The sequence below is a fragment of the Phycodurus eques genome, chromosome 20 (assembly GCF_024500275.1).
Source record: "Phycodurus eques isolate BA_2022a chromosome 20, UOR_Pequ_1.1, whole genome shotgun sequence".
NCBI lineage: Eukaryota > Metazoa > Chordata > Actinopteri > Syngnathiformes > Syngnathidae > Phycodurus > Phycodurus eques.
This window is the reverse complement of record NC_084544.1, coordinates 14131657-14158353: the sequence shown is the minus strand read 5'-3', so window position 1 is coordinate 14158353 and position 26697 is coordinate 14131657. Positions and strand designations below refer to the sequence as shown.

Below are 26697 nucleotides of genomic sequence, written 5' to 3'. Positions count from 1 at the left end.
CATGGTTATATCACCTCAGCACAACCTAAATCCCAGTGTGCCAACCTTTGAACTTTCAAGCACAAGGTTTTCCCCCCTTTTTTTTTTTTTTTTTTTTACTTCAAATCCACTTTTACAGCTTTTTGATTCATAATCAACTGAATAATATTGACATAAATTTGTTCATAGAGCTAGTCCAATTCTTGAAAAAAAAAAAAAAAAAAGAAGTCGGATTCATGATGAATGAGGTGTTTTCCTTCACCAGATGGCAAAATGCGGGGACATCAGTACGTGTGTGTGTGTGTGTGTGTCTGTGTGTGTGTGTCTGTGTGTGTATGTAGTGGGGGCGTATGGTAGAAATAGGATGCTATAAAAACACTGGCTTTGTTGTTCTTTTGATTTTCACCATAGTCATCAACATCGAACAAGATATGATGTTTTGCCTGGCTGTTAAAAGCATCTATACTTGTGGTAGAGACCACTGAAATGCCCTCTATTTTTACATGTCATTTTTATTCGAGCCAGACAATGATTACATAAGCCGCTCATATTACTTTCAGAGCAGCTACAGTATGACACCATATTCTGGAATCATTCTTCGCTCAGTGATTCTGACATTTGGACTTGTTTTAATTAAGAAATAAACTGCGACCGTATCAGCAAGTCCGAATTAGCATGATGAACGGCTGTTACGTGCGTGGGAAGTACAGTGAAAGAGTGGTGAGTACCTCTACCTCACAGTTGTAAAGTTCAGGGTTTGAATCTCGGCTCAGACCTTCAGTTGTTTGCATGTTCTCCTCATGCCACATGGGGTTGCTCCGGGTTCCCCGCCTTCGTCCCACATTCCAAGTTAGACCGCGTAGGGGGTTCTGCAACTCCTTTTCACGAGTGGCCATCCATCAACAACTAGTTTTGTTGCGATTCGAAATTTGAATTGAAGCTGAACGGCGTTGCGACATTGCAGATGTAACGGGCCGATCGGAGATGCCATGTCGCATCATGTGATCTTTAACACCAAAAATGATGTCCCCAGGCGTGCCAAGAGACAGACAGCCAACGTATACCAATACAGTATATATCGCGAGTGTCAAACTCAAGACCACATTCGGCCCGTCGTGTGATTTTATGTGGCCAGTGAAAGCAAATCATGTGCGTCAACTCCCATGAATCTGTATCGAAACTCCAAATTGTCATATGTAAGAAGTAATAACGTTGCGCTATTGGAAGCGGTTTTTGTGGCCAACACCTTTTTTTTTGTACAGTAACTTGAACAATATTTGAACAAACTATTATCCTTGACTTCGGATTTCAAAACTAGCTATCCATCCAGTTGTTGTGTATGTGAAATAATATGATGATGCAATCAAATATTTATATGGTTTCACAGTCATAACGGCCCTCTGAGGGAAACCATAACTATGTGACCAACATTCCTGTATGGTACATGCAGTGTATATTCAGTGTGTATGCAGTGTGTGTGTGTGTGTGTGTGCGTGTGTGTGTGCACGATTTGTGCGTGTATATATATCTGGTGTATAGTGAGTACAATTCCAATGAAGTTGGGACGTTGTGTTATACTTACATAAAAACAGAATACAATGATTTGCAAATCATGTTCAACCTACATTTAATTGAATACACTACAAAGACAAGATATTTCATGTTCAAACTGAACAAAACTTTATTCTTTTGAGGAAATAATCATTAACTTAGAATTTTATGGCTGCGATACGTTCCAAAAAAGCTGGGACAGGTGGCAAAAAAAGACAAAATTGAGGAATGCTCATCCAACACCTGTTTGGAACATCCCACAGGTGAACAGGCTGATTGGGAACAGGTGGGTGCCATGATTGGGTAGAAAAGGAGCTTCCCTGAATTGCTCAGTCATTCACAAGCAAAGATGGGGCGAGGTTCACCTCTTTGTGAACAAGTGCGTGAGAAAATAGTCTAACAGTTTAAGGAAAATGTTCCTCAATGTACAATTTAGGGATTTCATCATCTACGGTCCATAATATCATCAAAAGGTTCAGAGAATCTGGAGAAATCACTCCATGAAATCACTCCAAAACCAACATTGAATGCCCGTGACCTTCGATCCCCCTCTGGCGGCACTGCATCAAAAAACAACACCGCATTGGCTCTGGAAAACTTCAGAAAACCAATGTCAGTAAATACAGTTCTGCGCTACATCCGTAAGTGCAACTTGAAACTCTATTATGCAAAGCAAAAGCCATTTATCAACAACACCCAGAAACGCCGGGCCCGAGCTCATCTAAGATGGACTGATGCAAGGTGGAAAAGTTTTTCCGTGGAAAAGTGTTCCGTGGTCCGACGAGTCTACATTTCAAATTGTTTTTGGAAATTGTGGACGTCATGTCCTCCGAGGAAAGAGGAAAAGAACCATCCGGACTGTTATGGACGCAAAGTTCAAAAGCCAGCATCTGTGATGTTATGGGGCTGTGTTAGTGCCTTACACATCTGTGAAGGCACCATTAACGCTGGAAGTTACATACAGGTTTTGGAGAAACATATGCTGCCATCCAAGCAATGTCTTTTTCATGGATGCCCCTGCTTATTTCATCAAGACAATGCCAAACCACAGTCTGCACGTGTTACAACAGCGTGGCTTCGTAGTAAAAGAGTGCTGGTGAATGTGAGTCCGAATGGTTCTTTGTTTCTATGTGCCCTGCGATTGGCTGGCGACCGGTTCGGGGTGTGCCCCGCCTCCCGCCCGAAGATGGCTGGGATGGATGGATGTTGTTGTCGTGGATCGAGTGGCCCATGGTGGAAGTGGGGTTATGGTATTGGCAGGCGTATGTTATGGCCAATGTATACAGGTGCATTTTATTGATGGCATTTTGAATGCACAGAGATACCGTGACGAGATCCTGAGGCCCATTGTTGTGCCATTCATCCACGGCCATCACCTCATTTTGCAGCATGATAATGCACGGTCCCATGTTGCAAGGATCTGTACACGATTCCTGGAAGCTGAAAACATCCCAGTTCTTGCACGGCCAGCATCCTCCCCCGACATGTCACCCATTGAGCATGTTTGGGATGCTCTGGATCGACGTATACGACAGCGTGTTCCAGTTCCTGCCAATATCCAGCAACTTCGCACAGCCATTGAAGAGGAGCGGACCAACATTCCACAGGCCACAATCAACAACCTGATCAACTCTATGTGAAGGAAATGTGTTGCACTGCGTGAGGCAGATAGTGGTGAGGCACACCAGATACTGACTGGTTTTCTGACCCCCGGACCCACACAATAAAGCAAAACTGCACATTACAGAGTGGCCTTTTATTGGGTTTTTATTTTTGGAATGACGTCGGTAACTCGCGTCTGCTGTTTTATCCAACTGCATCTTTTCTTGTCGCGAATGCTTATTTTCAACATTTGGCGTTCCAAGTTCCTTTGTGTTACACGTAGCCTTTGCATTTGTAGTCCAAGTTCCAACTACCGTTAAGTGAGGACTGGTAAAATACATAGATCGAAAACCTTTCTTTTTTAGCAAATGGGAAGATTGTTCTTGAATAAAACACTAAGCCTTCCATAAGCCTGCCAGGCAAGCTTTAAGCATCCATCCATCATCCATTTTCTGAGCCACTTCTCCTCACTAGGGTCGTGGGCGTGCTGGAGCCTATCCCAGCTATCATCGGGCAGGAGGCGGGGTACACCCTGAACTGAGTTGCCAGCCAATCGCAGGGCACATACAAACAAACAACCATTCGCACTCACATTCACACCTACGGGCAATTTAGAGTTGTCAATGAACCTACCACGCATGTTTTTGGGATGTGGGAGGAAAGCGGAGTGCCCGGAGAAACCCTACGCAGGCACGGGGAGAACATGCAAATTCCACACAGGCAGGGCCGGGGATTGAACCCCGGTCCTCAGAACTGTGAGGCAGACGCTCTAACCAGTCGTCCACCGTGCCGCCTGGTTTAAGCATTTCAACAGAAATTTTATCCAGACCACAAGCTTTTCTGGCCTTAAGTGAACTAATAACATTTTCACCCTCTTCAGGATACATGGAACTGGGTCTGCTTCTAGCTTTCCAAGGGCACTGTATAGGTTTGCATAAAATTCTTTAAGTTGTTGTACGATTTCTTGGCGGCTGTGACATAATCGTTCCATCTGCCGCTTTCAAACCAAACATTATTATCTTGTGGCGAACTAATGCGCGTTTAACATTTTTTATTCCATGTCCAGCTTCAAGCGTTTGCTGAACAAGCCAAACATTGTAAGTTCTCAATTTTTCTCGTGTCTTTTTCCGTATTCTGTTCTAGCATAGCCACGTCCGTTGTCCGTAAGCAGACATAATTAGCTCGGTGATTCTTAGCACCCTCTGCCGCCGAGCTTGTCTGCCCGCCGCTGTCGGCAGAGGCTCTTTGACCTCCGGGGAATGAGGGACGTGTTTTTTGTTGTATTGCCATGAAGAAGGTAATAGGCCCTAATGTGCCAACGCTGGCCCAATCCAATGCGTGTTGGCAGATTGCCCGAATTTAGTCCCGTAGTTTTATCTACAGTTAAGCCCCTAAGCGATATATGGGGCATATATATACAGTATATACTATATATATATATATATATATATATATATATATGTGTCTTGATCAAGCGAACTAACTTGAAACGAATGTTAAAGGTCTCTGGTGATGGCATCCTCTTGTTGATTTGTTTGATGTCGATGGTAATCATGTGCAATTGAAATTCCTTTTAATCTCCAACTTTTGAACAGGTGCCTGCCAGGAGGTTTTGTGCCAAAATTCCCTGTTCCTTCTAAATAAATAGAAGCCCATTTCCAGAAAGAAAAACAGGCCGAAAGCATGATGTTGTCACCACCATGCCTCACCGTTAGCTATGATGTTTTTGTGATATTTTTGTGCCAGAAATGTCTTTTGAAATCATGGCCAAAAAGTTTTTTTGGGGATCTTATTAACTTAGCCCCTGCTTCTGTGAGACTTGTTGTATGTTTTTGCCAAAATGTGTCCAGTTTGAATGTTTTTCTTTATAAGAAAATGCTTCCGTCTGACCACCTGACTCCCTCGCCAAAAACATACAAGAAGTTGCTGTCACAGAAAGTATACAATCTGTACTTGCCAGAAATTCTTACAGCTCCCTCGATGTTGCTGAAGGCCTCTTGGCAGCCTCCATGACCAGTTTTCACATGTCTGCCAAATTTTCTCCACTTGTTGATGACAGTCTTCACAGTGGACCGTAGTATATCCTCGTAATTATTTGTAATATTTCCCTGACTGATACCTTTCAACAATTATTGCTTTTTTTGGACCGGGGCTTTTGTTGTTAAATTATGATTATTTTTTTTAAATTCATTTATTTATTTACAGTGGATAACCCTTATTTATCCAGGTAAGGCAATTGAGAACAGATTCTCATTTGCAATGCCGACCTGGCTGTAGACAGCAGGGTCAAAGTAAGTAAAATAGCAACAAACAGAACAAACTGTACAAGGAGATATATATGAATATTTACTGCATATAGTACATTACGTTACATCACAGCATATGATGAATAAAAGGTTCTTGATAGGGTAAAAGCTAGTACAGGGATCATGTACAGTATCCCTCACTAACTTTTTAAATGATGATATTGGGATAAATGAGGTAAGTTTACTTATTTGTTGCAGAGCGTTCCGTTCGTTTGGGGCAAAAGATTGAAAAGATGAATGGATGAAAAAAAAACAACAGTGTGGACTTTGGGAACAAAGAGGTTAATAAAATTGATGGATTGGAGAGTGGGCGAGGTGGTATGAATGGTGAGCAGCAGGGTTGGGTCTTGCCAATGAGTGTTTTGTAGATAAACATGAACTAGTGAAATTGTCTGGGTGAGTAAAGTGAAGGCCAATTAACAGTTTAAAAAAAAGTAAGCGCCATTTTCGATACCGGTTGTCCTCATTAGAGTCACAAGGTAGCTGGAGGCTATCCTACCCTGGACGGGTCACCAGGGAACATCTAAAGAAACAACCCTTTATACTCATATTCACACCGACTGGCAATTTATAGTCTTCAAACAACTTGCAAAATCCACACAAGAGGACCTCAGCCAATCTTCAAACTCTAGACTGTCATGCTGCCCACATTTTGGAATGCGTGTGGAAGCTTTGAAGGACTTTATGTTCATTGATTAAATAGGCAACATCAACCTCACAGTGAGGAAATCTGGGTTCATGGCTGTGTGGAGTTTTGATGTTCTCCCTGTGTTTGCATACTGTAGGTTTTCTCCAGGTACTCAAGCTTTCCAAGTCATGCATGTTAGGTTAACAACTCAGTAATCTGGGATAGGCTCCAGTTAGCAATAACCCTAATGAGGACAAGCTATCTACAAATTGGATGGATGATTTAAATAGATGAATTCACTGCTGGATCCGCTCGATCCCTCTCGCACAAAGGGGAGCAGGGCTGCTCCTGGGTTGCTGCAGCCTCCGCCGTCTCTCCCGGTGTACTGCCTTGCCTCCTAGTATGTCCTTCATGATTTGAGAATGTGCTGGGAAACACTGGGAACCTTCTGACCATAGAGGATGTACCATGCTTTTGAAACACCGTAAGCCATTTTCTAAATGTTAGAGACCTGGCAAATGACAAGGATAAAAAAAATCAGCGTGCTAAATCAGTGTGGTCTTAGTGCTTTTATACCGTAAACCGAGCTATTCGGGGTGGGGGTGATCGGGACGATCCCTGCTACAAATAACGACAGCCCCCACCCACCCCCCGTGCTTATCATTTATTGTGTATATTAATTGTTCAAACTGCAAATATACCATAAAGCCACACACACATAAATATCATTTCAATCTAATCTTTCAACATTAGCCTTAAATCGAAAAATTATTTGCAATTATTTGATTTAAAAAAACAACAACAATAATAATATGCCTGTGTCCATGCGGCAGAGACTCTCCATAACGTCCGCTAACAACCCAGGCTAAACTGAACTCCTCCCCGATAGACAAAAATCTGAGTGTCTTCTTTAAGATTTACAATGGATATAAAAAGTCTACACCCCCCTATTCAAATGCCTAAATTGTGCTACAAAAGAAATTTGACCAAAATTAAAAACTTTTTTTCACCATTACTGTAGCTTGTAACCATTGCAAAAGGATTGATTAAAACAAATAAATAAGAGGAAGTAAAGATAAACAACTAAGATAATGCAGTGGTACAAGGGTGCACACCCACCTATAACTGGGGATGTGTTCAGAATTAACCAATCACATTTAAACTCCTGTTTAATCGTAGTAAGCACACACTTGCCACTATTTAAAGTGCCTCTGATTAACAGCAAATAAAGCTTCTAATAGGCTTCTCCTGACATTGTTTTGCTTTCATAATCCACAGAGAACCTCCGCAGCATCATATTGTTTAAAGTTATCAGTCTGGAGAAGGGAAAAAAACAATTCTAATGTATTAAATATACAATGGAACCCTGTGAAGACAGTTATAATTAAATGGAGGAAATATGTCAAAACAGTGATAGTACAACGAATTGGACCCATCCATCCATTTTCTGAGCCGCTTCTCCTCACTCGGGTCGCGGGCGTGCTGGAGCCTATCCCAGCTATAATCGGGCAGGAGGCGGGGTACACCCTGAACTGGTCGCCAGCCAATCGCAGGGCACATACAAACAAACAAGCATGTTTTGGGGATGTGGGAGGAAACCGGAGTGCCCGGAGAAAACCCACACAGGCACGGGGAGAACATGCAACCTCCACACGGGCGGGGCCGGGGATTGAACCCTGGTCCCCAGAACTGTGAGGCAGACGCTCTAACCAGTCGTCCACCGTGCCAACCAAAGAATTGGATGTCCCTCCAAAATTTTTGCAGACAGCAAAATTACCAACATTGTAGAAGCAGAAGCGATTTCTGGCAATTACTGGCTCTTTAGTATATGTGACAACCATCTCCTGTCTTCTTTAAAGGTCTGGGCTGTGGAGCAAGGTGGAAAAACGGCAGCCATATTTTACAAAGAAAAACATCCAAACCTGGCTACATTTTACAGAAAGACACTTGAAATTTCCCAAATGCATACAGAAAAATGTTTTATGGTCCGAACACACAAATAGGTGAGTTTTTCATCAGATAACTAAGGATAGGTTCCAAAGAAAAAAAAAGAGAATCGGTGAATCAGAATCACAATCAGCTTTATTGGCCATGTATATTACAAGACACACGTGTGGGGCGGTGGGTGGGTGACATTGGGTCCCTGCGGCCCCCACCACTGGATGGCCGGTTGTCGGGGCGCCTCGTTGGGGCCGGCGGACCGCCCTGGGTCTCTCGGTGTGGGACGTGTCCCGTCCGCCGGGCTGCTCTCGGGAGGGCCCCGGGGCCTGATCCCGCCCCTCGATTGATTGGGTGGGTACTCAGCCGCCGCGGTGCGGCCACACCAATTACAGAACACATCTGTCAGTCTTTGTGCATGTCAAATAATAATAAAAAACAAAAATAATAATAATTCACATAATTAATGCCACTACACTTCAGTTGTACAGTCGGGTTCACGACCCTTGTCCCGCATGCTTCTTCTCCTGTCCTTCTCCTGTTGTATCTTGTAAACCTCAATTATAATACCACAGCAGAAGCTTAAAAACTCCACTGTGACACAGTAAAACTGTTCCAGCATGAAAGGGATATAGACTTTCCATTTGCTTGACCTAAAAGCCGAACTGGACCAAAAACAAAAAAAAACAAAAAAGACAGTCTTGACTGCCCATTGCAGTCTGATTTTGTCCTTTGTGGCAGCACCAAACCAGACTGTGCTGGATTAACACAGGACTGATACAAGGGCTGCTTTGTAGAACTGTCTCAACAGCTCCTGTGGCAGGCCGTGCTTCCTCAGAAGCCATAGCAGGTACAGTACATCCTCTGCTGGGCCTTTTTGAAGTTGGAGTTGATCTTGATCTCCCTCTCTCAAGACTAAAAGACGAAACAGAAAAAGCTCAATCAATGGTTAGTCTCTATGCTAACGACATTGAGGTTGTAAACTCTACTTGCCTTTTTTCTTTGTGGTAAATGACTTGGGAAACAGGCGGCACGGTGGTTTTCCCCGGGCACTCCGGTTTCCTCCCACATCCCAAAAAATTGCGTGGTAGGTTGAATGAAGACTCTAAATTGCCCGTAGGTATGAATGTGAGTGTGGATGCTTGTTTGTTAACAGTATATGTGCCCTGCAATTGGCTGGCGATCAGTTCTGGTGTACCCTGCCTCTTGCCCGAAGATAGCTGGGATAGGCTCCAGCATGCCCGCGACCCTCGTGAGGATAAGCGGGACAGAAAATGGATGGACGGAGGGACTTGGGAAACGTGATGCAAATACTCAAAATTACCTGCTCTTCCCCTATCTCCCAGCACAAAGTTTAGGTCACTTCCTAATTGGATATTGTTTCGTTTCACATCACAATCACAAAGTCCAGGGATCAGCCAAACTTGGTGTTGACTGATTACCACACAGGATTTGCAATCGGTAAATGTTGTACAAGTTTACCATATATACGCTTGTCAGACCCAACTGTTTCCCAACAGAACAAGGAGGAACAATTTTTTAACTCACCCCAAACCACGGGATAATCGAGACATACGGTAATCGGGTCTTTACTGACTTTGATCGGAAGGGAGAAAGAAAATGCTCACATCTGCCTAATTGTTGGTACATGGGTACTCGGATTGAGCAACTTTTGTGGGTAGGAGATACCACGTTAGTTACCACAAGTGGAATAATTCCTTCAGAGAGGTTATTTTGCTTATTGTCTGTCTTGATTCTTTCCACCTTTTGTCAGGGCTATTTGCACAACTACAGGTAAAATGTACAAATATTCGTTATTGCTTCCTAACTTTGACAGATTGATATCCCAGAAGTGTGATTAACTTGGAGTTGGCTTATGTGTTCCCTTTATTTAGCAGCGTCGTAGTAATATTACACAATCCCTATCATAAAGGTTATGAAATTTCTGGTCTTGGTCTCATTTCTTCACAATCAAAACCTAACAATTTGCAAATAGAGTGGGTCACGAAAGTATTCAGACCACTTAAACTTTTCACTCGTTGTTATAGTGCAGCCATTTGCTAAAATCATTTAAGTTCATTTCTTTTCCTCATTAATGTACACACGACACCCCATACTGACAAAAAAAAGAGGAATTGTTGAAGTTGTTCCAGGTTTATTAAAAAAGAAAAACTGAAATATCACAGAGCCCAAAGTATTCAGAGCCTTTGCTGTGACACTTATATATTTAACTCGGGTGCTGGCCATTTCTTCTGATCATCCTTGAAATGATTCTACACCTTTATTGGAGCCCGGCTGTGTTTGATTACACTGATTGGACTTGATTAGGTAAGCCACACCCCTGTCTATAGAAGACCTGACAGCTCACAGTGCATGTCAGAGCAAATGAGAATCATGAGGTCCAAGGAACTGCCTGAAGAGCTCAGAGACAGAATTGTGGCAAGGCACAGATATAGCCAAGGTTACAAAAAAATTCCGCTGTACTTAAGGTTCCTAAGAGCACAGTGGCCTCCATATTCCTTCAACGGAAGACGTTTATGACGAACAGAACCCTTCCTAGAGCTGGCCGTTCGGCCAAACTGAGCAATTGGAGGAGAAGAGCCTTGGTGAGAGAGGTAAAGAAGAACCCAAAGATCACTGTGGCTGAGTTCCAGAGATGCATTTGGGAGATGGGAGAAAGTTCTAGAAAGTCAACCATCACTGCAGCCCTCCACCAGTCGGGGCTTTATGGCAGAGTGGCCTGACCGACGGAAGCCTCTCCTCAGTGCAAGACGCATAAAAGCCCACATGGAGTTTGCTAAAAAAAACACCTGAAGGACTCAGCGTCATGCTGTGGGGGTGTTCTTCAGCTACAGGGACAGGACGATTGTGCGATTGAAGGAAAGATGAATGAGGGCAAGACTGGGACCAAGATCCACCTTCCAAAAAGACAATGACCCTAAGCACACAGCTAAAATAACGAAGGAGTGACTTCGGAACAACTCTGTCACTGTTCTTGAATGGCCCCACCAGAGCCCTGACTTAGACCCAATTGAGCATCTCTGGGGAGACCTGAAAATGGCTGTCCACCAACGTTCAATATCCAACCTGACAGAATTGGAGAGGAGCTGCAAGGAGGAATGGCAGAGGATCCCCAAATCCAGGTGTAAAAAACTTGTTGGATCATTCCTAAAAAGGCTAATGGCTGTATTAGCTCAAAAGGTTCTTTCTACTAAATACTGAACAAAAGGTGTGAATACTGATGGCTGTGTGATATTTCAGTTTTTCTTTTTGAATAAAACTGTCAAAATTTCAATAATTCCATTTTTTTTCTGTCAATATGGGGTGCTGTGTGTACATTAATAAGGAAAAATCATGAACTGAAATTATTTTAGCGAATGGCTGCAATACAACAGAGAGTGAAACATTTCAGGGGGTCTGAATACTTTCCGTACGCACTGTATGTGTACAATTGTTGAATATCTACCATATATCTGTTCAAAGTGGGGAGTTTTAGAAAATAGATAATACATTTTGAATTGTAATAACAATCAGTTTTAAAACAAACGTATGCTTTGATGTAAAAAAGCAACCTCTGTTGTATCCGACTTTTGGATTATAAACAAATCTTGCTGAATGTTAATGTTATCCAAGGTCCTTTCATTTCAACAGATGGAAGGAAAACTGAAATCAAACGGCCTGGCTTTATATTTCAGCAAGAAAATTTGCTCAATGTAATCAGCTTGTCCTGCCCAATCACACATGTAGGAGCACTCCGCCCTCCTGGGTCACAGGCTAATCTGTCTCTAATAACACTGATCAGGGCTTTAACAGGTGAGGTCATGGCACAGGAAATGCGAGTCAGCTGAGATAAAAAGAATGATGTAAGGTCATGACCCAGACTGGGTTTCGCTGCTCAGCTGGTGGTTTGGCAAATGCTCAATAAGGCTGCCACCCTCACACACTGTCATGGATTGTAAAGCGGAGAGGGAATCAATGATTCAACAATGATTTGAAATCAGAAACACAGACTGTGCAAAAGTCTTACGGCGCCAAGAAGTTTGCTGTTTCAGGAATTCTCAAACTAATGTCACTAACTAGAGAAAAGACTTCCATCAGTGTCAAACTATTAACAAAAGTAAACATTTCTCGCACCATACACTGTATTTGCGATTGTTTATCCATTTGTTTGTGACTTAGCATGCTACTTTCTGGTTCATGTCTAAGAAGAAGTTGGAGTCAAGGAAGTATGTTGAGGTGGTTCATCTTGACCAAGAGACAAGCTTTGTATGTTAGGGAGGGGTTAAATTTAGCCTGGGTTGTTAGTAGAAGTTACACAGACTCTTTGCTGCGAGTGCATGTGCACTTTCGGTGCAGTTTTTTTAAAAATCATTCATCTGTAAACAATTTCTAGATGAGCTTGAAATTATAGCAAAGGGTTTTAGGATCATAGTTTGTTTACTTACAACCCCCAATTCCATTAAAGTTGTGATGTTGTGTAAAATGTAAATACAAATAGAATACAATGATTTGAAAATGCTTTTCAAACTATATTCAATAGAAGAGACTACAATGACTTGATACTTAATGTTCAAACTGATAAACAATTTTTATTTTTTTTCAAATATTCACTCATTCTGAATTTGATGCCTGAAACATGTTGCAAATTAGCTCGGACAGGGGCATGTTTACCACCGTGTTAAATCACATTTCCTTTTAACCACACTCATTAAGCGTTGGGGAACAGAGGGCACTAATTGTTGAAGCTTTGTAGGTGGAATTCTTTCCCATTCTTGTACAACATTAGTTTTTTCAACAGTTTTGGGCCTCCATTGTTGTATTCTGCAGTTTATAACACACCACACATTTCCAAGACTGGTCTTGACTGCTGGCAGGCCAGTCTAATACTCACACTCTTTTACTACAAAGTTATGCTGTTGTAACACATGCAGAATGTTGCAGGGACTTCCCTGAAAAAGAAATTGCTTGGATGGCAGCATATGTTGCTCAAAAACGTGTATGTATCTTTCAGCATTAATGGTACCTTCACAGATGTGCACGTTAGCCAATCCAGATGGTCTTTCTCCTCTTTGGCTGGGAGGACACGACATCCATGATTTCCCCCAAAAATCCGAAATGTGGACTTGTCAGAACACAGCACACTTTTCCACTTTTGCGTCAGTCCGTCCCAGAGGAGCTCAGGCCTGGAGAAGCTGGCAGCGTTTCTGGGTGTTGATATATAGCTTTACATGGTAGAGTTCGACTTCACATTTGTAGAAATAGTGAGGAACTGGGGCGGCACGGTGGGCGACTGGTTAGCACATCTGCCTCACAGTTCTGAGGACCGGGGTTCAAATCCCGGCCCCGCATGTTCTTCCCGTGTCTGGGTGGGTTTTCTCCGGGCACTCCACATCTGAGAGCTCAAAGGGCTTTCCAATTAACCTGTTCACCTATGGAATGTTCCAAGCAGGTGTTTCTTGAGCATTCCTCAACTTTCCCAGTCATTTGCTGCGCCTAAACTTTTTCGGGAGTATGTTGCAGGCATCAAATTCAAAATGAGAGAGTATTTGCGCAAAAAAACAAAACTACCATTCATCAGTTTGAAAAGTAAATATCAAATATCAAATCATTGCATTGTTTTTATTTACATTTTGCACAATGTCCCAACATCATTGGAATTGGGGTTCGGACATTATAAACAATTCATATAGGCAATTATTAAAGGACCCATCTAATACTGTGAATATACGCACTGATTCCATCGTTCTGGACTTAAGAATGATGTCCGCAGAAAGGATGTCCCCCTAAAATACGCTCAGTATTAATTTCAGATCTTTTTTTTCTGATGGCGGACTTTGATTTTCGGCTAGATTTTTGACCGCCTACATTGAGGTCGAAAACCTGCGTGAGTCACACATCGGCCTGCTGACATCAGCGACAGAACGACGCGCACATTTCCTTAGACTGTCACATTGCATCGTACATGTTCTTGGTGTCTTCACATATCCAAACTATTCGTCTGTCCCCACTTCGTCTGCTACAGTATTTTTATGCAACATTAACCTGCACATTTCGCTCCTGAAATCCCTTCATGGTCTTGAGATTTCATTGTACCCTTCACAGATAAAACACACTCTGTGCTGGAAGCAGCAAAGCATTCTGAGAAGATAAGCAAACCTCCTCCATTTGTTTCCAAAGTAGGTACAGTATTCTTTTCTTCGTATGCTTCCTTTTTGTGTCTGCATAGGTTATATTGAGCTGACGTTACTTGCCAAAGATTTCTATTTTTGTCTCATCTGTCCAAAGGACATTCTTCCAGAAGCTTTGTGGCTTGTCAATATGTATTTTGGCAAACTCTAGGCTTGTCAGTTTCAAGTTATTTAGTGACCATCGCCGGTTATTCTTTCTTTAGCAAAAGGGCAGCAGCAATTTTGTCTATGTGTGGAAATTCCATATCTGCACCTTTATCCAGATCCTCAACAGAAATGAATAGGTTCTTAATTGGACCACACACCACCCCTTTACAAAGTACTAGTTACTGTCAACAATACTGCTGCAGAAGCATTCTTAGAAAAAAGCAAGACGCTTCTCTTAATAGTTTGTTTCTTTAGCTTTGCCGAGTCAGAAATTCATCCGATCACATGACTGGTTGGGAGCTGCCAATCGCTCCTCCCCTCGTTTACACAGCGCGACTAACGACACCCGAAATGTGTTAAAACACCGGCGATTCACAGGTCAGTTGGCTGACTTGGGATTGGCATTGAAAAAGGCTTAATTGGGTTATTTTGTGTTCCATCTTTTTTTTATTCAAGTGACAGACACCATACATAAAGCAGTATAAAATGGCCCTCATCTATCTGACTCATTTGCATGGAGATGCCTCTACAACAGCATTTTGGGGATTTGGTGGGTCACTGCCCCACCTGGCAACACAGCAACCAAATTCCAAGATCAAAAAGTGAAAATAAATTCCTCTGTACACACCCTTTGCCAGATGTGCACCAAAATGTGCCACTCCTCCGCCAAGTTTCATGGGGAATCAGTTATTTGTAGTTTTTGCAAAATCCCGATACCTAACTAAATAACCAACGGCAATCATAACATGAGCTGTCACTTTCAAGCTTGGCGAGAGAATGTTTAAATTGAATTCAAAGTCTTTTAAGACAACACGACTAACACAGCACTCGTGCATCGGAAGTTTGTGTGAATAAGAGCCTGTTAAAGTTTGCTTCAGCGCTTTGGCTGAACAGAGCTAAGCTGCAGCCAAAATCACCAAGCTGAGCTCCAATTCCAGTCAAACACATTCACTCCCTTCAGCTGTTCTACTGTAACACAGGATGGAATTAATTCTGCATATCCTGCTGTGACCGACAATCTGAAGAGTCAGGTGGCTTGGTTTCACTCCAGTGCATATGAACACCGAAGGGACCGAGGTTATGGAATCATTGCTCACCCAAAAAATATGAAAGAAGGTGCCCCATGACCTATGACTGTGCAAAATGGGCGCGGAGACCATCTATTCCGCCTGGGTGCCGCTGGGGCATCATTGATGATTTACACTTCTACTACAGACTACTTTAATGCGAGTGAACGAAAACAGGATAGCAAACTATTCGTACATGGCCAGACCTGCATGAAAACACTCCAGAGCTAATATTCTCTCGAAAATGTCCGCAAAACAATTATTGTCAGTGTTTAGGTGTGTTTAAATGTGTGTTTAAAAACTGACAAAAACAACTTCAGCTACCGCAGACATTTTAGTTCATAAGGAATGTTCTTATTTAGAGCGACAATCCACGAATGTCCCTTCTCACCTTTGACCAGTGTTGACGTCTTTGTTAAATGTAAATTTAAAAAAACAAAACAAAAAAGGAATATAATATCTGACGGTTGAAAGTAGATTTTCTGAAACATTAATGGCCAGAACCAGGAGTAAGACATAGAAGAAGGGAGGCATGTGCTAGAAGAAGGAATAAATGTACAACTGAGGCATAGAGCGATGAGTGACGCAAAGCGCGAGGTAGGTGTGGGGGTGGCAGATTGCAGATTCTGGGGTAAATGGAGCATGAATGTGTTCATATTTGACTGGCAGATGGAGGAGATGTTGAGGCGTTACATTGCTCAAACCCACAATTACTGACCGGCATGTGTTGGCAATACAAAGGTCAAGAAGTCAAAAATGAATGTCCTTTTTTTTTCTTCTACCTTATCATTCAGAATGCAACAAAGGTTATAAAAAAAAGTGGGATTCTGCCCAAAACACTTTGCACAAAAACTTGGACATCGCACTGTCATTATGTGTGACATTACACAAGCTCTCAGAATATCGCGTAAGAGTTCAGCAAATCGATCTTACTGAAGCCCAGTTCGGCCACCGTCAAAGAAATACATTCACAAATGTTTTGCCTTTTGACTGTATTTGTGTGTGTGAGCGTGCGTTTGTGTGTGTGTGTTTAGAAGAACATGGACCACTTGCAGGTATCAAAAAATGCTTATGAGCACTGAGCATTTTACAGGACCATCCCGCGCAGTCTGTTTGTGTGGCACATGGTAGGAGAACCTCACGCCTGTGTGAGAAAGAACGCAAAGGTGATTTATGCCAGCTGGATGTACGTCATTCAGCAGGCATCAAGTCAGCTGTCTGGGATGGCAGCTATTAGTCTGTCATGTGATGCAATATTTGTGGCAAGAGGAAAGAAACAAATAACATGTAACAATGCGGTTACTGTGGAGAGGCAGCTTCCTATTACACATAAAAAGGATGCAGTCTTTTCAGACTTGCATAAATCCTGCACGTCTGTCCTTATTTTTATGGATTGTCACTGGAGCTTCATTAATCGCCATGTCACTTTAAGAAATATGTATTGGTTCCTTCCTCGGATGAACGGGGAAACACGACAGTGCTATTTCCACCGACCCTACTCTCATCTCATCTCAAAGTTTCGACTTGGAGATCTGTGTCATCAGTGCAGCGCTGAAGATGCGCTCAAAACATCACACGCAACCAGCTTGAAGTCAGAGGGTTCAATAGAATCCCGAAAGAGAGTGTGCTGGAGAGCAGAAACAGACAACATCAGCTGGGAAGACCGGAACAAAGTCATCTAAATGTCAAAGGTCACTGACGAGGAGTTAATGGATGAAAGAGGACCTCCGGACTTTGGAGGCGCTGTCTAATGCATTCCATATCATGAGGAAACCAAGCATGCATCACAACTTCCTCCTCAAGATGTTTTGTAACGGATCACACACATTCTTTCATTCCTTCTGGGTTTTCCGGGTTTAATCCTCGTGCAGTGGACAGGTCAGCAAACTCCGTGTTTTCCAACCTGCGTTTTGTCCTGTGTAATCTGTTGGGTTTTTCCCCTCTTGTGCGATTCATTTATGCAGGTCTGAACACTGCCATTGTGCTTGGGCACAAACCAAAACAACCCACGCTGTGACCCTTGGGCGGCCTCGTCTTTCTCAAATTGGTTGTTTGTGGTGAGAACGTCATCAGACCTCAATCCAAACAATCTGGGAGGCTTAATCAGCAAGTTTGAGCTAAATGCTTCTTTTGGTCAGGCTGACCTTGCATGCACAAAAGCTGATAACCATTAGGACTCGGGTCATGGGCGCACAACCATACAATAAGTATCAAACTCTATGAAGTGCAACCTCCAAAGTAAAATGTTTCTTCAATTAAGCACTTGCACTTGTCTGTTCAAAACAACCACATCGCTTCACCTTTCAGTCCGCTAGCTTAATGCTAATGCTGAAAGCATCTATTTTGCGGAGCTATGACCCTTTCAACAACGGCTTGAACACAAACGCTGCAGCAACCCCGATGATATAACAGTACTCACAGTCATATATTCTTTATCTTCTGCGAAGAATGACTAATATTAGTGCCGTACTGATGAACGAGCGAGGAGTTTGGCTTCTCAATGAACATTATACGCACCTGTCTGTCTTATACTGTCCCCAAGTGGCCAAGGCGGGCACCGGGCAAACAACCGCACAATGGCCATTCAATTGATGCAGTGTATGTGACAGTGTACCATACGCTAAACAACATTCGTGTCAACATTGTTAAAGGCCTTACATGGTCACCTCAAATGCAGAAACACATATTACTGCGAAATAGTGTTAAGTCTTTCATGACAGATTGTATCAATGCGTTGGTTGAACTGGAATGGATGAAAACCTTTTTGAAAGCGCGTCTGTCTTGTCTCGCCCGTGGTGTGGACTGCTTGTGCTGCACTTTGTCAATGTTTGGCAGCCGTCACCTCGCCCCATGACATCATTTTTCATACTCCGAGCAGAACATTGACGTTGCAACTCGGGCTGTTTTTCCCTCTCTGTCGTCGTTGTCAGGTAGCATGTAAGAGACCCTTGTCATGCTAGCCCATGTTAATTGGAGGAAAGCCTTTGCCATAGGAACCAACGATTGAGCGGGCATGTCGAACTTTTGAATCAGAATGTTTTCACCTCTCGGAGCAAAGTGGCATGGGCTCTTGTTCCTCTGGCTACACCCACTGGGTTGGTATTTAAGCTAGAGTCCCCCACCATCCTTCTCATCAGTCAGCTCAGGAGCACAACAAGACCCAGCCTCTTGCCACAGGAACCGATACAACGTCAAACCGAGTGGACGCCAGCTCCTGAATAACCATGTCTGTGGAAACTCCAGCAATGTTCTCTCTTCTTCTGCTCATAGTCTCATCGGTAAGTTTCATTTCAGCACATCACATCATCATATCATATCATCAAAGTTACCGGCAAAGAGTCATATTAGGTATAAGTGCATCACTGTATGAATGTGTAATCATACTATATGACATCTACTGCACCTAATCGTAGGATCTGAAAGTTACTAATTGTCGGTGGGAGTAAATTACATTAGTTCCCACTTGTATGTATATAGTAAAAATACTGTACTGTACTCAACTGTAGAATCAAAACATTAAAAGCATGCGCCAACGTGACTGCAGTCCGACGTCGCCCTCTTGTGGCGATCTTTACATGTGTTAAACGACGGCAAAATATATGACACAGCCTTTTTTTTTTTTTTTTTTTTTTTTTTAAATGACATGTAATTAGCCTGGACCGTCATTTGCAGTTATTTTGAATTCAAAATCCATGATGACTTTCCACTAAACTCGTCGGCCACAACATTAGGTACACCTAAACAGAGTCATAGGATGCATTCCAACAGCTTAAATCAACATTTTACAAAGATAATACTGCTCAGCGTGGTTTATTGCTTCTAATACTATGCTGTGTTTCAGCCACACCTGAGTGCAAACTATTACAAATACTTTGAAGTTTGAAGTGGTTTCCATGCCATTTCCAACACACAGGCCTGCTTGCAGCTTTTCATGAATTGAGTCGCCTTAAATGTTTGCGTTGGTGCAGACAGTGGCCCAGGAGTGCTCGAAGCCCTGTGCCTGCCCCGCGGACGCCCCCCCCTGCCCAGTAGGCACCAGCTTGGTGCTGGATGGCTGTGGTTGCTGTAAAGTGTGTGCCAGGCAGCTGGGAGAGCCCTGCAACCTGCTGGAGCCCTGCGACCACCACAAGGAGCTCTACTGTGACTACGCCCTGCTGAGCGACGCCGACACCGGCATCTGCATGGGTAACATTCATTGTCAACTCTGTGACAGGCCCAGTTTAGTGGTACTTGTACTTAAATGATAAATATTCTTCATGCTATCAAATTCAAGTTTTGTTTTATCACGAAATTGAGTAACGATACAAGTTTCATAAATAAATACCTTCTAAACTCTTAAGTGGCCACTAAAAATATCTAACCCTCATATACAGTGAAGTTTACCCTATGTATACTAACGCAACAGCATAATAAAGAAATGCATTTGAAATGCACTTAGTAAACTATATGCATCCTTTTATACTGTATGATATTATATACTGTATATTATGCGGCACAGTTGTGCGGTTGAAGGTTTGAATTTTCGGCTCAGACCTTCCCATGTGGAGTTTATTTGTTCTCCCCATGCTTGCGTGGTTTTTCTTTGGGTGCGCCGGCTTCTTCTTACTTTCCGACAACATGCGTGTTAGGTTAATTAAAGACTCTAAAGTGTCCGTAGGTGTGAATGGGAATGGTCTTTTGTCTAAATGAGCCCCGTGATTGGCTGGCGACCAGCCCGGGTTGTATGCTGCCTATTGCTCGGTCAGTGGTATAGAAAATGGATAGACGTATGTATGTGTTATGTAAAACGAGTATACAAACTGCAGGGCAATCACCATTGTCCTTCTGTGTTTGATCAGTGGCAGTTGGTCAAGTTCTCTGTCTCCATATTTGTCCCCAGCTCAAGAAGGTCAGCCATGTGACTTGGGCGGAGTCATCTACCACAGCGGAGAGTCTTTCCAACCGAGCTGCAAACACCAATGCGTGTGTATGAATGGCGAGATCGGATGCGTGCCGACGTGTCCCAGTAACGTCCGCTTACCGTCCCCCGACTGTCCGTACCCTCGCCGCATCCACATCCCGGGAAAATGCTGTGAGGAGTGGGTGTGCGACCAGACACCTCAGGACCACCACTATCAGTCAGTGATGGGCGGTCAGTACCAGCGTTGTCACGTCACTCAGCATTCATTACAAATGCATTTTTATTTATTTTATATATTTTTTAATATATATGTTTCACCTAGAAGAAGTCAATCTTTATATTTGCGCCTCTGTCCTTGCAGGAGCTTCTCAGATTCATCCACTGCCCTCTTCACAACCCATCTCGGGATCGAAGGAGGCGCCCCTTCATGGGCCGGAACCAGAGAGTCCAAGAGATAACTGCATAGTCCAGACGACAGAGTGGAGTGAGTGCTCAGCCACCTGTGGGATGGGGGTCTCGTCCCGCATCACTAACGACAACCAGCGCTGTCAGCTGGAGAGACAGACGAGGGTCTGTATGATTCGACCCTGCAACATCCAGCAAGAGAAAGAAATTAAGGTAGGCTAATTTCGAGAGGACAATTACATGCTGAACAGTGGACAAGTTCTTGCGACAAAAAGGCGCCGTCGCAGTGACAATGTGCCCCTGACAATTTTTGATAACCCCCTCCCCTTAAAGTAAATGCTACACAATCAATCAAATATCAATTGTTATGGGTTACTCGAGTTCAAATGATGCTGTATTGATAAGATTATCGTCTTCTTCCACAGCGGGGCAAGAAATGCGTGCGGACACCGAAAGCCCAGCAAGGGATGCGGTTGGAGTTGTCAGGCTGCACCAGCGCCAGGTTATACAAACCGAAGTTCTGCGGCGTTTGTACCGACAACAGATGCTGCACGCCTCACACCACCATCACCGCCGAGGTGGAGTTCCGCTGCCCCGAGGGAGACGTGTTCACGAAAAAGATGATGTTCATCAAGACGTGCTCCTGCCACTTCGACTGTCCACGAGACAATGACATCTTCCTGGCTTCCAACACACGAAGGATGATGGGTGACTACGACCACAACATGTGATCTTGAGAAGGCCTTTCACATTGACTGCATCCTGTCCTCCTTTTGCCCACCATCTGACCACTACGCAAGACACAATTTAATCTCGAGATGCCATGTAGGAATAGGATATTTGTTGCTGTAAATGTAGTTTTGAGGACGGTACATCTTGCTTTGAGATGTTATTCTTAAAATGATTCAAAGTAACTGTAATATCTTACTCGATTGAAACGTACACAGTTTGTAGTGTGGAAGACAAAAAAGACTATATGGATGAGAAACACTTTAATCAATTCATTAGTTAATCGGGGGTTAGCACTGACCTCTTAGTCCCCCCCTGAATCTTTATTCTTCTACATAACTTGACATTTCGGTCATGCATGCCTTCCACATAGTGCCCCAGTGGAGAAAGCAAAGACCGTGAAGGCACGACTGGATGAGTTGGGTTTGCAAAATACCCTGGACAGGAACTTGACGTCAAGCCCATAAAAGTCCTTTGGTCGGGGGGGGGGCACACTAGAACATGAATCGTCAGCCAGACCCTCTCATTCTACATGACTCACACATGTTCTGGATGATTGTCCAAAAATGGCCACAGATACTCTCCAACAGATTGTTGAAGGCCTTACCAGAAGAGTGGAAGCTGTGCTTTTTTTTTTTTTATTTTTTTTTTAAGGCTACGATTAGAAGTTCTTGGAGATGCAATGGCAATCAAATTGCTTTTGCCATTTGGTGAATCCAAAATAGGAAGTACTGTATATAAATGTAAAAACTAAAACCAGTTCATGGGCAGCTTTCCCACCCTTTCATACAGATTATTCAATATGAGCCTGAATATCTTTTCCCCATGTCAGGTCACTCTGAAAATGCAATGACACACATACGTTTTTCTTTTCTTTTTTTTTTATAACCAAGAGTTACAGAACTCATCATTGTATCTTTAGGTGCAAATTGGCTTATCACCTGAGCGGTGCCCTGAAAGATATTACTTTTGTACCATTGACACTTGACTTTTGTTGCTCGAGAACAAAGTTAAAGGTACAAACAGTGCGATGATTAATTGACTCTTATTGACTACTACTGTTTATCCCTGTCTGACAATGTGTTCTTGGGTCTGAAAATGTATGCAGGGTTTGCAGTTAGTGAAAAAGATCATTAGTTGTTGTTGCGGTATATTTGGCCCAAAGGAAAAGCTTTCCGTAAAAACTACAGTATATACAACTGGTAGCTGATGGTGTACTTGTACATACAGTACTCCTGACTTTGTGCAAGGCCGCATGGTTCAGTTCCAACTCTGTGATGGTGTGAACGTGACTTCGAACGGTTGTCTGTCTATGTGCCCTGTGATTGACTGGCGACCAATACGAGGGCGAAGTCTGCCTTTCGCCCAAAGTCGGCTGGCTCTTAACTTGAACAGACGACATTGTCGCATGTAGTTACTTGCAACCTTTTTCCTGTTTAAAATGTCAACAACAAATATTTCCAAACATGGCCACATTTTGGCCACATTCAGACAAGTTGTTGGGCAGGTTTGTGTTGATGTGCCCAACTAACAATTGTAATTGACAAAAAGCCACAAGAATGTGGAGATGCTGATAGACTGATAGGTTGGCTACACACACACACACACACACACACACACACACATATATATATATATATATATATATATATATATATATATATATATATATATATATATATATGTCTTACATTCAGACAATGTTGGGACCCTACAGCATTCATTCAGTGCTTTGTAAAACATATTTGTATTTTGTATCTTGACGCACTTGTAGCACAACTAAGTGATTGCTGATACAACTTGATTATTTTCATCTTATTTAAAAAAAAAAAATTAAAATTAAAAAAAATAAAAAAAAACATAAGAAAAGACACATTTGGCAGCCAGCAAATGCATACCTAGTGCGAATACTTTGAGACCGTGTACAGTTTTGTACTATAATTTATGTTTCACGCTGACTGTATTATATTGTTTTAGTTTTTCCACTGTAACCACGACTAAGATTCTAATGAGTTATTGTCTGTTGCACTTTTCTCTTTTTCAATAAACAAAGTATATTTTTATACATACGCTGAACACTTGTTCTTGTGGGTAAATGTAGAAAATGTGGCGTTGTCTGTGTTCATTCTTGTCAGTTCTTCTGCTCCATAAGCAGCAGCTGCAGGTGAAGCAGTAGGAGGAGTATCAGTTTGTCTTAAGAATAAAGGGGGTTTGCAATACAAAAAATAATTTTGAAAAACACCGTTTGTTAACAAACGATTATTAACCTACAAAATAAATGTAACTCATCAGCAATTATTTAAGTACAGTTTTTGATTTTCAAGCACAGTGTTAATGTTTAAACTGTGCACATTGTTACAGTGGTTTACAGTAATGTTAAGTATACATTTCATGAATAAAATCTCTGCTGTGTTTTTGATGAACACCTTTGGGCCTACTATGCTACTGTATAATCACTATTAGTCATTAGGGTATTATTTTTCAAGGTGGTACTTGGTGTAAACAGTTTGAGAACCACTGTTTTAGAGCACAGAAGATGTAGTATCTGAGTACAGATTAGCATTTCATTCATGTATTTAGCATTTCATTCATGTATTCAGGACTTAAAACATTTCGTGATCTATAGACAACTAGCAGAACTTTAAAATCTATTCTCAAGCTGACTGGAAGCCAGTATAAAGACTTTGGAATTGGAGTAACATGCTCTGACGTCTTTGTTCTGGTCAGAACCTGAGCCGCAGCATTCTGAATGAGCTGCAGCTGTTGAATGCTCTTTTTAGGGAGTCCATTTAGAGGACCATTACAATAGTCAAGCCGACTTGAGATAAAAGCGTGGATGAGCTTCTCTTGGTCTGCTCGGCACATGCAAGCCTTCACTCTGGATAGGTTCTTCAGATGGTAGAAGGCAGTTTTAGTAATTGATTTGATATGACTGTTGAAAGTCAGGTCGGAATCTATCAGAACACCAAGGTTTTAGACTTGGTCTTTGGTTTTTAAAGAGAATGACTCCAGGTATTTACTAACAGCAATTCTCTTTTCTTCTGTTTAGACTGCACAGACTGGAGTGTCTTTGAAAATTCAGCTGGCAGCCTGGATGAATATACGGACACTGTCACATCCTATATCAGTTTTTGTGAAGAGGTTTGTGTACCAACAAAATCATTTCGCACATTCAACAACAACAAGCCGTGGTTCACTGCTAAACTTAAGCAGCTCCGCCAAGCTAAGGAGGACGCATATCAGAGCGGGGACAGGGCCCTGTATAATTGAGCTAGAAACCAGCTTACAAAAGAAATTAACATTGCAAAGAGGATCTATGCAGCAAAGTTGGAAAAACAGTTTAGCGCAAACGACTCTAAATCAGTCTGGCATGCATTCCAATCGCTGACTAATTACAAGCGACGATCCCCCCAAGCTGAGAATAATAGCACACTAGCCAACGACTTGAATACCTTCTACTGCAGATTTGAAATGGACAGTTTCACGCCACACACCCACCCGGGCGCACCCGCGACCACAACCACACCTCTGACTTATGCGTTAACCATCGATGAACAGGATGTGAGATGCATCTTCAAACAACAGAAGATTAACAAAGCGGCAGGCCCGGACCATGTGTCCCCATCCTGCCTCAAAGTCTGCGCGGACCAGCTCGCTCCATTCTTCACTCAGATCTTCAACAGATCTTTGGAAATGTGCGAAGTTCCATCCTGTTTCAAACGCTCCACCATCATTCCAGTCCCCAAGAAACCTGCAATCTCTGGTCTGAATGACTGCAGGCCTGTCGCTTTGACATCTGTGGTCATGAAGTCCTTTGAACGTCTCGTGCTGGACCACCTCAAGAGTGTCACAGGTCCCCTGCTGGACCCCCTGCAGTTTGCCTACCAACCGAAAAGGTCTGCGGATGATGCAGTCAACATGGGACTGCACTTCATTCTAGAACACCTCGACAGTGCAGGGACCTACGCGAGGATCCTGTTCGTGGACTTCAGCTCAGCGTTCAACACCATCATCCCTGAACTCCTTTCAACCAAGCTTCTCCAGCTCAGCGTCTCACCTGCCATCTGCCAGTGGATTTACAGCTTTCTGACGGGCAGGACACAGCAGGTCAGGCTGGGGGAGGCCACCTCATCCACACGCAGCATCAGCACTGGGGCGCCCCAAGGTTGTGTCCTCTCTCCGCTGCTCTTCTCTCTCTACACGAACGACTGCACCTCAGCGCACACGACTGTCATACTCCTGAAGTTTGCAGATGACACCACTGTCATCGGCCTCATCAAGGACGGTGACGAGTCTGCATATCGACAGGAAGCGGCCGACACAACCTGGAGCTGAACACGCTCAAGACTGTAGAGATGATCGTGGACTTCAGGAGGCATCCTTCGCCACAGCTGCCCCTCACGTTGTCCAGCTGCCTTGTGTCAACCGTCGAGACCTTCGAGTTCCTGGGAATTACAATCTCTCAGGACCTGAAGTGGGCGACCGACATCAACTCCGTCCTCAAAAAGGCCCAGCAGAGGATGTACTTCCTGCGGCTTCTGAGAAAGCACGGCCTGCCACCGGAGCTGCTGAGACAGTTCTACACAGCGGTCATCGAATCGGTCCTGTGTTCTTCCATCACAGTCTGGTTTGGTGCTGCTACAAAAAAGGACAAACTCCGACTGCAACGGACAATCAAAACTGCTGAAAGGATTGTCGGTACCCCCCTACCCACCATTGAGGACTTGCACGCTGCCAGAACTAAGACAAGGGCGTGCAAAATCCTCTCGGACCGTCTGCACCCCGGTCACCAGCTCTTCCAGCTCCTTCCCTCAGGTAGGCGCTACCGATCAATGCAAACTAGAACTAGCAGACATTCCAACAGCTTCTTCCCTCTTGCGATCAACTTCTTAAACACATAACCTATAATTCCATTACAACAAGCTGGAATTGTTTTGACTTTTTTTGACATTTCTGTGGGGCCAATTATGTATTACTCGTGCACTCACTGTAGTTGTCTCGCCATGCTGGACTATTTGCATATACTGGCCACTCATGCCAGAGTAGCATCTGCTCCATTTGCACACTGATTGAGGAGTATCTGTAACATTTGCACAACCGACATTGTCCCAGATGATCGCGCTACTCGTCACTTTAAACCGCATACACTCCTTGAAGCCTCGGCGCCCTTTGCACAGTGGTCATTGCACCGGACTACTGCAATATTAGTCATTCGAACTGCTCTAAGTGCTAGAGGACTCTGCATCTTTTTGCACAA

General features: G+C 43.2%; 1 protein-coding gene across 2 annotated transcripts; it reads left to right on the top strand.

Annotated features, from left to right (window-relative positions):
- The first annotated feature begins 536 nt into the window (after positions 1–536).
- Positions 537–23516, top strand: ccn2b (cellular communication network factor 2b). Of its 2 annotated transcripts, XM_061665092.1 has the most exons (6): positions 537–699; positions 14107–18684; positions 19375–19591; positions 20286–20537; positions 20668–20924; positions 21137–23516. In XM_061665092.1, the coding sequence occupies exons 2-6, from the start codon at positions 18631–18633 to the stop codon at positions 21440–21442; spliced, it is 1086 nt and encodes a 361-aa protein (XP_061521076.1). In that variant the 5' UTR covers positions 537–699; positions 14107–18630; the 3' UTR covers positions 21443–23516. The 2 variants fall into 2 exon arrangements, with proteins under 2 accessions (XP_061521076.1, XP_061521075.1); XM_061665091.1 differs by lacking the exon at positions 537–699 and having other exon boundaries at positions 13909–18684.
- Positions 23517–26697: the final 3181 nt, after the last annotated feature.